At 51.1% G+C, this 16,039-nt stretch overlaps 1 protein-coding gene across 1 annotated transcript in view; it reads left to right on the plus strand.

The window, feature by feature from the left end:
• Positions 1–16,039, plus strand: part of LOC138825397 (ras-related protein Rab-40C) — a 27,974-nt gene continuing 11,935 nt past the window's right edge. The window contains exon 1 of the mRNA XM_070019889.1: positions 1–272. Coding sequence (XP_069875990.1) covers positions 131–272 — 142 coding nt within the window. The 5' untranslated portion in view covers positions 1–130. The remainder of the gene's footprint in view (positions 273–16,039) is intronic.

Raw genomic sequence — 16,039 nt, forward strand, 5'->3', positions numbered from 1 at the left:
GACGGGGCGGCCGCGCGGGCGCGGTGGGGGCGGCGGCCCGAGGACGGCGCCCGTGGACGCGGCCCGGTGTCGGGCCCCTGGCGCTGCGCTCCGGCCTCGGTCCGCGGGCCGCAGGGCGGCGGGCGGGAGGATGGGCACCCAGGGCAGCCCGGTGAAGAGCTACGACTACCTGCTCAAGTTCCTGCTGGTGGGCGACAGCGACGTGGGCAAGGGCGAGATCCTGGAGAGCCTGCAGGACGGCGCGGCCGAGTCCCCGTACGCCTACAGCAACGGTAGGCCGGGCGGCGCGGGGCGCGGCGCGCGGCGGCCCCGGCCCGGGCGGCCTCCGGGCCCGGCCTGCGCCGGCGGCGGCGACGGCGCGGGGGCCCCGCGGCCCGGCTCGCGGCGGCCGCCCGGCCCCGGGAGAAAACGCCCCGTCGCGACGTTGTTTTTCTTCTCGACTTCCGGGTGCACGGCCGCCCGGGACGGCGGGCGGGGGCTGTCGCGCGGGGAGCGGCGCGGGGCTCGGGTCCCGGGGCCTCCCCGGCCGGGCCCGGCCCCCCCCGCTCCGGCTTCGGGACGGACCTGTCAAGCGCCTGCTGACCGGGCCCGGGGCGGGCAGCCGGGCCGGGCGGGCCGGCGGCGCCGGGCCGGGCTCCGGGGCGCTCGCGGGTGGGTGGGAGGGCCGGGCCCGGCTGCCCGCCCGGCCCGCGCACGCACGGCCGGCCCCGCGGCCGCTCACGCCCTTCCTGGCGGGAGCGTGTCCCGCGGCCCCGCCGAGCGCAGGTGTGCCGGGGCCGGCGGGCCCGGCGGGCGGAGCGCTCTCCACGGGGCCCGGGCGTAGGTCTGAGAACGCCGGGAACGGGGCTGGATCCTCAAGTCCAGCACCGTGAGTGCCGCCCTTCCCCTTGACACGCTCCCCTCTCTCCCTTCGCCCCTCTCTCCTCTCCTTTTTCTCTGGTGACCGTGCTGGGGCTCGAACTCAGGGCCTGGATGCTCTTCCGGCTTTTTTCAGTCAAGGCTGGTGCTTTACCACTTGAGCCACAGCTCCACTTCTGGTGGCTTTTGAGTGGCCAGTAGGAGGTAAGAGCCTCCTGGACGTTCTTGCTTGATCCTCAGGTCCCAATCCTGAGTAGACAGGATTGCAGGCATGGACCATCGGCGCTCGGCTTGTTCTCTTATAAAGATCAGTTGAATATTTCTCTTTCTCGTTAATGAATCCCTCAGCACGTGTGTTTCCAGTGTTTTGTGCTCAGCCACAACCCGTAGGGCTCACCACATACAGGGAGGTCCCCACGTAGTGAGGGCCCCATTGCTCGAATGGCCCAGACTTTCCTGATCATAGCTGGGTTATTTATCTGCCTTAAAGCCTTGTCTAGCTTGTCTAGGTGTGTGAGTAACTTCACTGTCCACAATTTCACAAACATGTGAGTCATCCAAACTGCCTTTATGTTATTGTATTAGCACAGGAATCTGAAGCACTGGCAATGTGATGCTTGTGACCAAAGGCCCAACATCTGTGGGAACCTCTCCTGTCTGGAGATCCTGATGTGCACCAAGGCTTCAGATCTCTGTAGGCTTGGAAACCTTCCTCCAGGGAATTGGCTTATACAGCAGCAGTACTTTCAGGGATACGATCTACTCTTTCTGAGACGGGACACTTTGTGTGAAACTCCCACCTGGGTATCCAGAGGGCTACGCTAGAGCAAATCCATCATGGATTCCTCATTCTAGAGCTGGCAGAGTCACATGCATGAAGCCCTGGGTTCGATTCCTCAGTACCACATACACAGAAAAAGTCGGAAGTGGTGCTGTGGTTCAAGTGGTAGAGTGCTAGCCTTGAGCAAAAGAAACTCGGGACAGCGCCCAGACCCTGAGTTCAAGTCCCACAATTGGCAAAAAAAAAAAAAAAAAAAAGCTGGCAGAAGGGGACACAAGTGTCCTGGGAAGGGTTTCTACTCATAAGCACTGCTGGTGGATCTGGCTCTGTGTTGTGGCCGTAGGGTAGTAAATCCGTGTCAGCCCCACAGCAGAGTGCTGAGTGTTTGTTCTGGAGCCCAGGGACCATCTCTACTACAGCACACAGCGTTGTTTCCCTTTATACTGTGGGCACCGAAGGATTTTTTTTTTTTTTTTTTTTTTTTGGCAGTCTTGGGGCTTGAACTCTGGGCCTAGGCACTGTCCCTGAGCAATTCAGCTCAAGGCTAGCACTCTACCATTTGAGCTACAGCACCACTTCTGGACTTTTTTTTTTTTGTGGGTCGTGGGGCTTGAACTCTGGGCCTGGGCACTGTCCCTGCGCTCTTCAGCTTAAGGTGAGCGCTCTACTGCTTGAGCCACAGCACCACTTCTGGTTTTCTAGTGGTTTATTGGAGATAAGCGTCTCACGGATGTTCCTGCCTGGGCTGGCTTTGAACCGCGATCCTCAGATCTCAGCCTCCTGAGTAGCTAGAATTACAGACATTGAGCCACCAGTGCCTGGCATCGAGTGATTCTTACCTCCACAGAGCTTCTTGAAAGTTAGAGCCTTGACAAAAGTCTGTCATAGTTTCTATGCCCATCACCTGTAAGATTCACATCCTTAATGAGTTGAGTCCATGCATATTGCTTCATTTCTTTCTGTGTTCCTTTGGGAATCAGTGTTATAGAAACTGCTGAGTGACATCTCTGTCCTTTGAGCCCAGGGATTTTGAAGGGAGGTACATGTTTGTGGACAAAACAGAACAGAGGTGGAGCTTGGCCATGAGTGTAATAGTTACGGAGATGTCTGTGAGACCATATGATGTTGCCCCCCAAGAGTGTGAGGCTACTGTGAACCCTTGGTGAAATCAGAGCTAGGGTGCCATATTAGTGACTCAAAAGCCAGCCAGAGTGTGTACCATCCACCCACTAGCTTCCTGCGTTTCTTCTCATCTGACTCAAATTCGTTCCTCTCCCAGATGGCAGATTCAGGAGAAATGTGATACATTCCTCTGCATTATATTTCCCTGTAACAGAACATGTATGTTCCATGTATGTCTCATTCATTTTGTGAGTTTACACACAGGAAACAACTAAATGTAATTTTTTTTTTAAGTTACTAGGGTTTGAACTTAGGGTCTAACACTTGGCAGGCAGGCTCTTTGCCTGTTGAGTCATGTAGCCCTGTTTGCTTTTGGCCTGGGTCAGCCTGGACCATCTTCTATATATACTTTCTGTGTAGCTTACATTACTGTGCCCAGCTTTGTGTGTGTGTGTGCGTGTGTGTGTGTGTGTGTGTGTGTGTGTGTGTGTGTGTGTGTGCACGCAAATGTATATTTGTATGTATATGTGCTGGTCCTGGAGCTTGAACTCAGGGCCTGAGTGCTGTCCCTGAGCAGCAGGCTAGCACTCTCCACTTTTTTTTTTTAAGTGTTTTTCTTTGGGGTCCGGTCGTGGGGCCTGAACTCTGGGCCTGGGCGCTGTCCCTCAGCTCTTCAGCTCAAGGCAAGCGCTCTACCACTGAGCCACCTTCCCAGCCCTTTTTTAAAAAGTGTTTATTGAAGATAAAAGTCTTGGGCTGGGAAGGTGGCTCAGTGGTAGAGCGCTTGCCTTGTATGCCTGACGCCCTGGGTTCGATTGCTCAGCACAACATAAGCAAAAAAAAAAAAAAAAGATGGAGGTGGCGCTGTGGCTCAAGTGGTAGAGCGCTAGCCTTGAGCTGAAGAGCTGAGGGACAGCGCCCAGGCCCAGAGTTCAGGCCCCATGACCGGACCCCCAAAAAAAAGTCTCACAGATTTTCCTGCCTGGGCTGGCTTCAAGCTATGATTCTCTGATCTCAGTCTCCTGAGTAGGTAGGATTACAGGAGTGGGCCACTGGTGCCCAGCTTCAGCTTTTTGGTTTGTTTTTAATTGGTTGAGATGAAGTCTCTCAAATGTTTTATCTAGGCTGGCCTTGAACTTGGATCCTCTTGATCTCATCCTCCTGAGGGTTACAGATGTGAGCCACCAGTGCCTGGCTCTGCTGCTCCTCTTTCCTTCCTTCCTTCTGTTCTTCCTTTCTTCCCCTTCCTTCTTTTCTCCCTCTCCTCCTCCCTCTCCCCTTTCTCCTTCCTTTCTTCCTTCCCTCCCTCCCTCCTTCTTTCCTTCCTGGGGCTTGAACTTAGGGTCTGGGCACTGTCCCTGAGCTCTTTTGCTCAAGGTGAGTGGTCTACCACTTTGAGCCACAGCATCACTTCCAGTTTTCTTGTGGTTCATTGGAGAGAAGAGTCTCAGAGTTGGGCACTGGTGGCTCATGCCTATAATCCTAGATTCTTTATCTTCAATGAATCAGAAAGTTCAGGGACAGCGCCCTGGCCCTAAGTTTGAGCCCCATGACTGACCAAAAAAACAAAACAAACCCCCAAGTCTCAGACTTTCCTGCCTAGGGTGACTGAACCATAATCCTCAGCTCTCGCCATCCTTAGTAGCTGGGATATAGGTGTGAGCCACGGGCTCCGGACTGCTTCTTCTCCTTAAAACAATTTTAGCAGGTTTATTTCATTGTTCTATTTTTTTTGTTTTTTGTTTTTTTTTGTCGGTCATAGGGCTTGAACTCTGGGCCTGGGCACTGTCCCTCAACTCTTCAGCTCAGGGCTAGCACTCTACCAATTGAGCCACAGCACCACTTCCGGCTTTTTCTGTGTATGTGGTACTGAGGAATCAAATGCAGGGCTTCATGCGTGCTAGGCAAGCACTCTACCACTAGGCCACCTTCCCAGCCCCTCACTGTTCTGTTTTCATATATGTAAATTATCTACCTCTGTTTATCCTTGTTTACACTCTTTTTTGGCCCTCTTGACTTCTGCTTGTGCCACCTGCCCCACTGAGCCTGTTTTAATTTCCTGAGAGTCTTTTTATATCGGATTTTGATAAAAAACAAAAAAAAACAAAAAAAACAAAGGAAGTGTCTTTTTGAATTCAGCATAGTAGGCTGAGGTGTAGCAGGTCAGAAGTCTATAGGACCGATCTAATTTGGAAGTCAGAAATGGCTTCCTGGAGGAGAGGGCATAAGAATTGAGTCCTAGAAGTGAGCCCTGGAGGGGCTGAAAAGGTGGCTCAGTGGCAGAGCGCTTGCCTTGCATGCTCAAGGCCCTGGGTTCGATTCCTCAGCACCACATAAGCAAAAAGAAAAAAGCTGGAAGTGGCGCTGTAGCTCAAGTGGTAGAGCGCTAGCCTTGAGCTGAAGAGCTGAGGGACAGCGCCCAGGCCCAGAGTTCAGGCCCCAGGACCGGATCCAAAAAAAAAAAAAGAAGTGAGTCCTGGAGTAGGCAGGAGTTAGCAAGGCCAGCAGTTCTTTGTGTGTGTGTGCTGGTACCAGGGCTTGAACTCATAGCCTTGCACTCATTTAGCCTTTTCACTAATAGCCAGCATTGCCACATGAGCCATACTTCCAGTCCAGAAATTTTCTGATTTATTGGAAATAGTCTCTTGGGGTTTCCTTTTTTTTTTTTTCTCGGTCATGAGGCTTGAACTCTGGGCCTGGGCGCGGTTCCTCAGCTCTTCAGCCCAAGGCGAGCGCTCTACCACTTGAGCCATAGCGCCACTTCTGGTTTTCTGGTAGTTAATTGGAGATGAGAGTCTCACAGACTTTCCCACCTGGGCTGAACCGCGATCCTCAGATCTCAGCCTCCTGAGTAGCTAGGATGACAGGCGTGAGCCACCAGCGCCCGGTTTCTCTTGGGCTTTTCTTTAACTATATATATATTTTTTGTTTTTTCTTTTTGGTCCTGGGGATCGAACCCAGGACGTTGCACTTGCTAGGCAAGCGCTTTGCCACTGAGCTACATCCCAGCCCTCTCTTGGGCTTTTCTAAACCTGGGCTTGTTTCAAACTTCAGTCCTCACATCTTAGCCTCCTGTATAGCTATAATTATAGGCCATGAGCCATTATTGGCTGGTGTGGCCAGCAGTTCATAAACATGGGAGCCGTTAGAGATCACTGAGGTACTAGATCCCCTCTAGCTGGGAGGGCCACTGGTCAACCTGTTGTAGTAGAGGGTGACTTGTATGAGGGGATTGGGAGAGGCCACCCTGGTTAGTCACAAGCAGTATTGTTCTGGACTGACGGAGGTAGGGTTTTGAGTTGTTTTTCTGGGATAGTAGGAATTGAACTCAGAGGCTGCTGCTTCCTAGGCAAGTATTATACCAACTGGGCCACACCTCCAGCCCCTTTTTGCATTGGTTCTTTCTTTTCTTTTCTTGGTTGGTCATAGCACCTGAACTCTGGGCCTGGGTGCTGTTCCTCAGGTCTTCAGCTCAAGGCTAGCGCTCTACCACTGGAGCCACAGCGCCACATCTAGCTTTTTCTGTTTTATGTGGTGCTGAGGAATCGAACCTAGGGCCTCATGCATGCAAGGCAAGCATTCTACCACTGAACCACCTTCCTAGCCTTGCATTGGTTATTTTTCATAGACTGACCTGAGCTGCATTCTTTCTACTTGTGTTTCTTTGTGTCACTGGGGATGAAAGATTTGTGTTACTCTACCCAGTCAGGATTACAGATTTGAGCAAGTTTTTTTGTTTGTTTGTTTGTTTTTTGTTTGTTTGTTTTTTTTTTGGTCAGTTGTGGGGTGTGAACTCTGGGCTTGGGCTCTGTCTCTGAGCTCAAGGAGAGCACTCTACCACTTGAGCCACAGCACTACTTCTGGTTTTCTGGTAGTTAATTGGAGATAAGAGTCTCATGGACTCTCTTGCCTTGGCTGACTTTGAACCTTGATCCTTAGATCTCAGATTCCTGAGTAGCTAGGATTAAAGGCGTGAGCCACCAGTGCCCTGCTCTTGAGCTAGCATTCTTATTCTTTTGTGTGTATTTGTTGGTATTGGGGCTTGTATTCAGGGCCTTACACTCTTGCCTGGCTTTTTCTGGTGGTCTACTATTTGTTTTGTTTTTTTTTTTTGTCGGTCGTGGGGCTTGAACTCTGGGCCTGGGCACTGTCCCTCAGCTCTTCAGCTCAAGGCGAGCGCTCTACCACTTGAGCTACAGCGCCACTTCCGGTTTTCTGGTGGTTTATTGGAGATAGGAGTCTCACGGTCTCTCCTGCCCGGGCTGGCTTTGAACCGCGATCCTCAGATCTCAGCCTCCTGGGTAGCTAGGATTACAGGCGTGAGCCACCAGCGCCCGGCTTCTGGTGGTCTACTATTTGAACCACACCTCTACTTCAGACATTTTGCTGGGTAATTAGAGTCTCATGGACTTTCCTGCCTTTCCTAGCTTTGAACAGTGATTCTCAGATTTCAGCCTCCTGAGCACCCTCTTGAGCAAGAATTCTTTTTTTTTTTTTGGCGGTTGTGGGACCTGAACTCTGGGTCTGGGCGCTGTCCCTCAGCTCTTCAGCTGTAGACTAGTGCTCTACTACTTGAGCCTCAGCCCCACTTCTGCTTATGTGGAGCTGAGCAATCAAACCAAGGGCCTCATGCATGTACTCATGCAAGTACTTTACCACTGAGCCACCTTCCCAGCCCTGCAAGAATTCTTAATTGCAAACAGAACTTTCTGTTTGCCTCTTTCAGCAGGTTCCATTATAACATGGGACCAAGCTGGCTTTTCTCCCTTTCTCTGCACTTTGCCCTTTCTCTGCTCCCAGCAGAGTAGGGCCCAGAGCTACAAATAATAGGAGCAAGTTGGCAGATTCACATACAGGTTTGTCTGTATGGAGTGAGGTTTCTCCTGGTAACCTTACTATTAGCTGCCCCATCTAAGAAGGTGACAGGTGGTGAGGGTAGGTGCCCATGTTGAGTTCAACATGCTGGTTGTGCTGCTTTTTTTTGGGGGGGGGGTCCGGTCGTGGGGCCTGAACTCTGGGCCTGGGTGCTGTCCCTCAGTTCTTCAGCTCAAGGCTAGCGCTCTACCACTTGAGCCACAGCACCACTTCCGGCTTTTTTTCTTTTTGCTTATGTGGTGCTGAGGAATCGAACCCAGGGCCTCATGCAGGTGCAAGTGCTCTACCACTGAGCCACCTTCCCAGCCCGGTTGTGCTGCTTTGTAAGGTTAGACTAGCATGGCCTTTCCTAAAATTTCAGTAAACAGTTCTGAAAGTATGATACTTAATTATAAGTGGTTCCCTTGGTCAATTTTGGCATTGCCATAAGCTCTACCAGATGACAAAACGAATGCTTACGTAGCAGGCATGCCGTAAGACCAGCCAGCTCTGCAGGGTGTGCAGCCCCGGTTGGGATTGTTGTCTTGCGCATGTACAATATCATCTTTTCCATTGCAGTGATTGTTTGTGGCTTGGGTGATGACCTAAATTTAACAGTGTTTCAGGAAGGAAGCTACATCAGGGAGCCAAGAAGTGGGAGGGAAGGACGCGAAGGAGAGGAGCTGGCCCTTGGCACGTCCTTTTGCCTCCTGTTCTGTTGGAAGATTTAAACTGGGAAGGTGCAAAATTGCTGGTTCCTGAAAAGCTGGGTCTGGAGCCTGCAGCTAGTGCCTTAGGCACAGAAAAGGGTGGAGAGCTGGGAAGGTGGCTCAGTGGTAGAGCGATTGTGTTGCATGCATGAGGCCCTGGGTTCGATTCCTCAGCACCACATAAGCAAAAAGAAAAAAAGCCAGAAGTGGTCTGTGGCTCAAGTGGTAGAGTGCTAGCCTTGAGCTGAAGAGCTGAGGGACAGCGCCCAGACCCAGAGTTCAGGTCCCACGACCGGACCCCCCCCCCAAAAAAAAAAAAAAAAAAAAAGAAAAAGGTGGAGCTGCCCCTGGGTCATCTTGTGGGCAGTGCCTAGGATGGACGTCAGGCCCCAGAGCCAAATCAGCCAGGGCATGGTCCTCTCTGCCATGTAGAACACAGGGAAAGTGGGGCACCGGTGGCTCATGCCTGTAATCCTGCCTACTCAGGAGGCTGAGATCTAAGGATCTCGGTTCAAAGCCAGCGTGGGCAGAATAGTCTGTGAGACTCCTACCTTCAATAAACCACCAGAAAACCGGAATTAGAACTGTGGCTCAAAGTGGTAGAGTACTAACCTGGAACAAAAAGGAGCTCAGGGACAGTACCTAGACCCTTGAGTTCAAGCCTTACGACCAAGCAACCAACCAACCAACAACAACAAAAGAACAAAATCAAGGAAAATCTTCAGTGCCTAGCATCCTGTTTGGGAGAAAGCTGTGGCTGGACTTCCAGACCGAAAGAGGTGTTAAGGACCAGCACCCGTGGGGAAAGGAGCCACCTGAGCCAAGGCCCGCACGGTGGGGGCAGCGTAGGCCGAGTAACCCCGAGACAGACTTGGACTTTGAACGTCAACGGGTCAAGGAAGCACCTCAGTCCTCAGCTTGATTGTGGAGAGCAGTTCTCAGGTCCATCATGTACGACTCTTTTGGTGAGATCCGCATATCAGACACAGCGTTGATCTATGGACATTGTCCTGCGGAGGCGGGGGAGGGGTGGGGGCCATGGTGAGGTGAGGTGGAGAGGACCGTGGGCGTGACAGATGCCTGTGGCAGAGCCCACCAAGAGCCAGGTGTTCTACAGCAGAGGCGAGAAGTCCAAGGCAGCGTGGGGCAGCTGCCTTGAGAGTCTGTGAGCAGAGAAGGGCTGCTGGGTTCAAGAAGGAACAGACTCTGTGGTCTTGGATGAGAGTGAAGCAGAGCCACTTTGGTCCTGGAGCCAAAGTGTTTGAGAATTAAATCCATTTATGGGTTGACCTGTCCTTTGGGGGCTTTAACTGACCCTGGCACCACCAGCTTTGCTCTGAGGGGTGGTCATCGGGCTGGCCTGTGTCCCTGCACTGTCCTTCAGGGTGAGGCCCACCACAGAATGGTGGCAGGATCAGGGAGCCCTGGCAGCAGAGAGGACAGACCCTCCCGGCAGCAGGGAGGATGTGTAAAGGATGTGTATCATGTCTGTGGCCAAGCCCCCGGCCCTTCTTGCTTTAGTAATTCTTTTGGATAGAGTCTCACATTTTTGTCTAGGGCCAGCTCCAGTCTGGACTGCAAGTCTCCCATGTAGCTGGAATTACAAATGTGAGCACACCCGGCCTTTGCCAGAAGAATCTACAGTCAGGTTTGCAACAAAATGAAACACTGTCAAGACCCAGGAAAAGAAATTGGAGAGTACTTGTTTCCTTCCCTGCAATGGCAAAAGTGGGATGGTTTCCACGGTGCTCTGGCAATGTGATGCTGTCTTAGGCAGTAGGGAACAAGAGCAGAGGAACCTGACGTGTGGCCCTCAAGAACACCACAAAGCTAGGTGCCATGTAGGGCGCTGGTGGCTGAGGCCTGTCATCCTGCCTACTCAGGAGCTGAGATCTGAGGGCTGCTGTTCAAAGCCAGCCGGGGCAGGAGAGGCCATGAGACTCAGCTCCAGTTAAGCACCAGAGAAGCCAGAAGTGGAGCTGTGGCTGAAGTGGTCATACACTAGCTTAGAGCAAAAGAAGCTCAGGGACAGTGCCCAGTCACTGAGTTCAACCCCCAGCACTAGTACAAACAGAAGTGGAAATGGGGTTCAGGTGGTAGAGTACCAGCGCTGAATGAAAAAGCCAAGCAAGCCGGGCGCTGGTGGCTCACGCCTGTAATCCTAGCTACTCAGGAGGCTGAGATCTGAGGATCGCGGTTCAAAGCCAGCCCGGGCAGGAGAGACCGTGAGACTCCTATCTCCAATAAACACCAGAAAACCAGAAGTGGCGCTGTAGCTCAAGTGGTAGAGCGCTCGCCTTGAGCTGAAGAGCTGAGGGACAGCGCCCAGGCCCAGAGTTCAAGCCCCACGACCGACAAAAAAAAAAAAAAAAAAAAAAAAAAAAAAAAAAAAAGAAAAAGCCAAGCAAGAACATGAAGCCCTCAGTTCAAGCACACACAGGCTGGGTGCCAGGGGCTCATTCCTGAAATCCTGCTACTCAGAAGGCTGAATTCTAGAAGATAGTGATTCAATCCAGATCAAGCAGAACAGTTTGCTACATTCTCATCTCCAAAATAACCAGCAAGCCGGGCGCCGGTGGCTCATGTCTATAATCCTAGCTACTCAGGAGGCTGAGATCTGAGGATCATGGTTCAAAGCCAGCCTGGGCAGGAAAGTTTGTGAGACTCTTATCTCCAATAAAACCACCAGAAAACCGGAAGTGATGCTGTTGCTCAAGTGGTAGAGCGCTCGCCTTGAGCTGAAGAGCACAGGGACAGCACCCAGGCCCAGAGTTCAAGACCCACGACCGACAAAAAATAATCATGATAACCAGCAAGAAAGTGGGGCTAGAGATACGGCTCAGGTGGTTAAAGGGCCAAACCATAGTGTTACCTCCCAAATCAAAACCAAACCAACGTCAAAAATGACTCCTCAAGCTTTGTTATATTTTCAGCTTGAGCACCTTGTCCTGCCCCAGTGCTAGGCTGTGTGTGTGTGTGTGTGTGTGTGTGTGTGTGTGTGTGTGTGTGTGTGTGTGTGTGTGTGTGTGTGTGTGTGTGTGTGTGTGTGTGTGTGTGTGTGTGTGTGTGTAGTATTGGTTATTAGAGTTTGCCTTCCACTTGCTAGGCATGAACTCTACTACATGAACCATACCTCCAGTGCCTTTTGCTCTTCGTTGCTTTTCGGATAGGGTCTCATGGTTCTTTTGTTGGTCAGGCTGGCCTGGACGATGATCTTCCTACCCAGGCCCCACATGGTGGGGATTGCATACCGTGTCCAGCCTCTTCAAAGGGTGTCCGTGATGGTGATTTCCACTAGGTTGCTGGAGCTCCTTGTGTCCACTTCCCATCCCATTTCTGAAGTTGTGGCTTTGTTGACCCAAAGGCACACTTCCAAGCCAGCATTCCGTGTAGTGCCAGCGAGTGCCTCCTTTCTGTACTGAAACACCCTGACTGCCTGTCAGTCTGTGGTAACAGAAGTATCAGCCTTAGCGTCTGTCCAGGAGGTAGGCCTGCGCCTGTTGCCCTGGACCTCAGCAATACCATTGTGGCTTACCTGTCATGGGGTGTGCTTTGAATACTTTTCCTGGGACTTCCTCAAGAAGGTTCTTTTTGCTGCTTTGTTCTGGTAGATTTTTGTTTGTGGTGTGGTCCTGAGCTCTTTTACTCAAGGAGAGCACTCTACCCCTTGAGCCACAGCGCCACTTCTGGCTTTTTCTGTTATGTGGTGCTGAGGAATCGAACCCAGGGCTTCATGCATGCAGGGCAAGCGTTCTACCCCTGAGCCACCTTCCCGGCCCCATGCCCATGCTTTGAGTCAAGTAGTTTCTTTGGCAGAGGTATGTTCTAGGGCCTTACCTCAGGATTGAACAGTGAAGGTTGGGCTTGGTGTCTTTTTTTTTGTTGTTGTTGGTCGTGGGGCTTGAACTCTGGGCCTGGGCGTTGTCCCTTAGCTCTTCAGCTCAAGGTGAGCGCTCTACCACTTGAGCTACAGCGCCACTTCCGGTTTTCTGGTGGTTTTATTGGAGATAGGAGTCTCACGGTCTCTCCTGCCCGGGCTGGCTTTGAACCGCGATCCTCAGATCTCAGCCTCCTGAGTAGCTAGGATTACAGGCGTGAGCCACCAGCGCCCGGCTTGGGCTTGGTATCTTTTGAAGAAGGGTTATCTGGCCTTCTCCAGAGGGGCCTTCTCTGATCTGAGCTGCTGGTGACCTGCTGCCTGTTTCTGTTGGTGGCACACCACGGTATTCCTCCTTGCTTTCTCCATTTCTGGACGTTCAGCGGGAGTGGTTTCCTTGCCTAAGGAGCACCACATGGGAAAGCAGCAGCTGTCGTGCGTGGTGCTGCAGCTTTGATGGAGGTGAGTCTGAGGTGGACGGTGCTTCTGTGAAGTGGATCTGGAGATCAGCAGCTGGGATTAGAGGGTGTGGAGACCGCCAGTCCTCACTTGCTGCTCTGTGAGGGTGGGGCTCCTGTGTGAGGAGGCTTCTAGGGTCCAGGAAAGTAGAGTTGTACTACAAGAGGAACTTGAGAAGGGCAACATGCCTCTCCCTGGACATTAACTGGGCATTCCAGTGGCAGTAGCTTTTCTGAAATACTGCGAAGGATAGATACTAGTATTTTCTATTTCTTTTTTTGTTGGTTTTTCAGTGCTGGGGATTAAAACCAGATCCTTGAACATACTTGGCAAGTATTTAACGCCAGACTACATCCTAAGACCATTCTGTTTTAATCTAGTAAATTATTATTTTTGTTCATTATTACACATTTTTGTATGTATTGCCAGTTCTCGAACTTGAACTCAGGCCATGGGTGCTTCCTCTAAGCTTTTTTTTTTTTTTGTCTGTCGTGGGGCCTGAACTCTGGGCCAGGGCGCTGTCCCTCAGCTCTTCAGCTCAAGGCTAGCACTCTCCCACTTGAGCCATAGTGCCACTTTCTGGCTTTTTTCTTTTTGCTTATGTGGTGCTGAGGAATTGAACCCAGGGCCTCATGCATGCAAGGCAAGTGTTCTACCACTGAGACACCTTCCCAGCCCCAATCCGTGAGATTATTAGCTCCAATTAACCACCAAAAGCCAGAAATAGAGCTGTGGCTGAAGTGGTAGAGTACTAGCCTTGAGTAAAAACCTAAGCTACATAGTGCCTAGACCCTGAGTTTAAGCCCCAATACTCTCTCTCTCTCTCTCTTTCTCACATACCACACACATACACACACACATACATACACAAACACACCCCATAAAAATAAAAAAAAATAGGGATTGGGAAGGTGGCTCAGTGGTAGAGTGCTTGCCTTGCATGTCTGAGGCCCTGGGTTCAATTCCTCAGCACCACATAAAGCAAAAAGAAAAAAGCCGGAAGTGGCAATGTGGCTCAAGTGGTAGAGTGCTAGCCTTGAGCTAAAGAGCTGAAGGAAGGATAGCACCCAGGCCCAGAGTTCAGGCCCCATGACCGGACCCAAAAGAAAAATAATAATAATCTCACGGATTTTCCTGCCTGGCCTGCCTTCAAACCTTAATCATCAGATCTCAGCCTCTTATGTAGCTAGGATTACAAACATAAGCCACCAATTCCCGGCCTGTGTTGGCTATATTTGAGAGGGATTTTCTGTATGCTCACAAGTGGCTGGCCTGGATTGCTGTCCTTTATCACTGGGATGAATTCAGATGGAATCTCTCAAACTTTAATGCAGTGGCTGGCCTCAAACTGTGATGTCCTGATCTATACATCCCACGTAACTAGGATTACAGTGCTAAGCCACCACATCTGGCTTGAGGTTCAAATCTTTATGGAAAAAATGGCAACACTAACATATAACTATCCATCCTCTTTGCAACGTAACTAAAAGTCACAGACTTAAAAAAAAAAAATACTGGGGCTGGAAAGGTGGCTCAGGGGCTGGGAAGGTGGCTCAGTGGTAGAGCCCTTGCCTTGCATGCCTGAGGCCCTGGGTTCGATTCCTCAGCACCACATTAAGAAAAAAGAAAAAAGCCGGAAGTGGCGCTGTGGTTCAAGTGGTAGAGCACTAGCCTCGAGCTAAAGAGCTGAGGGACAGCGCCCAGGCCCAGAGTTCAGGCCCCACGACCAGACCCCCCCCCCCCAACAAAAACAAACAAAAAAAACACTAGGTTCATAGCCCACTGTGTTCTGCAGGAAAGCGGCTACCTGCAGACTGTGCTCAGCAGACTGACCACATGTGCCAAACAGATTCTGCTGGTCCCCTCTGCTGCCCAGCACCTGGCCTTCCTCCTGCAGTTGCGCTTACAGCTCCTGGAGAAACGGTCTTCATGAGCAAGAGCTGCTGTATTATAGAAAATCCTCTAAATCACTGTTAGTAAACAATCACATTCCAGAAAGTCCACACTTTATTTATTTTTATTTTTTAAATTTTTATTATTTGTTTGTTGTCGGTCATGGGGCCTGAAGCCACAGCGCCACTTCTGGCTTTTTCTGCTTATGTGGTGCTGAGGAATGGAACCCAGGACCTCATGCATGCAAGGCAAGTTCTCTACCACTGAGCCACTTTCCCAGCCCCTTTATTTTATTTTATTTATTTTTTGTCAGTCGTGGGGCTTGAACTCTGGGCCTGGGTGATGTCCCTCAGCTCTTCAGCTCAAGTCTTATGTTCTACCACTTGAGCCACAGTGCCACTTCCGACTTTTTCTGTGTATGTGGTGCTGAGGAATTGAACTCAGGGCCTCGTGCATACGAGGCAAGCACTCTACCACTAAGCCACCTTCCCAGCCCAAGTCCATACTTTAGTGACCTGATTTCTTCTTCACTGTCATTCTCTGAATCCCCATCATGAAGAACTCATCTGTTTGGAGAACAGCTAAGTTAGCAGGTTAGGTAATTTGTGTGTTCTTGCTTGTTTGGCCTCCTAGAGCAACCTCCACACCTGGAAGTCCCAGAGCCACCCTGTGCTTGCCCTCCTTGCCTTGGCTGTTGTCCTTGACCACTTCTAAAGGGCAGGACACGATTACCAGCCTTGCAGGGACAGGGTTTGGGAGGCTTAGGACACCGGCTTCAGGCTGTCACCTGCAAACTTGGCCCTCAGCCCACCACACCCTTTAGACAGTGATTTGAAGCATTCCCTTTACTGTCTTGAAAAAAGACGAAACTCAGTATATATTCTACCTACATACCAGCAGTACTTGTTTATAACATAAAGGAGAAAGAAAGGGCTGTGATTTGTGATGAACGCATTTTATTATGTAAGTGTTGGAGTTCAGCTCTTCTAGAGGCTGAGAAAGTGACAGGTGAAGCGTATCTGGTGCCAGTGTTACGTGGGTGGTGGGATTTTTATTCCCCCTCCAGAACGATGAGTAACTCTTGGCAGACTCCTGAGCACACTAGATACAGCCTCTTGTGATTATGTGGCAGGGCATTCCTGGGAAACAGTGTTGTGATTGGACATCTGTGCGTGGTTGGGTCCTGGCCGGTCATGGTGTAAAGCATCTGAGAGGCCTAAAACCTGACAGCCTTCCCACAGTTGCAAGATTCAGGAAAGTTCTTGTGGTACAGGAAATCGTATCCATGGTGGCCCAGCTGGTGTCACTGGCCCACACACCTCCTGACAGGTTCTTTTTCTTTTTGTCAGTCGTGGGGCCTAAACTCGGCCTGAGCGCTGTCCCTCAGCTCTTCAGCTCAAGGTAAGCGCTCTATCACTTGAGCTACAGCGCCACTTCCAGTTTTCTGGTGGTTTATTGGAGATAGGAGTCTCACAGTCTTTCCTG

This window comes from Dipodomys merriami, unplaced genomic scaffold (assembly GCF_024711535.1).
Source record: "Dipodomys merriami isolate MVZ:Mamm:240054 unplaced genomic scaffold, mDipMer1.0.p SCAF_137, whole genome shotgun sequence".
Classification (NCBI taxonomy): Eukaryota; Metazoa; Chordata; class Mammalia; order Rodentia; family Heteromyidae; genus Dipodomys; species Dipodomys merriami.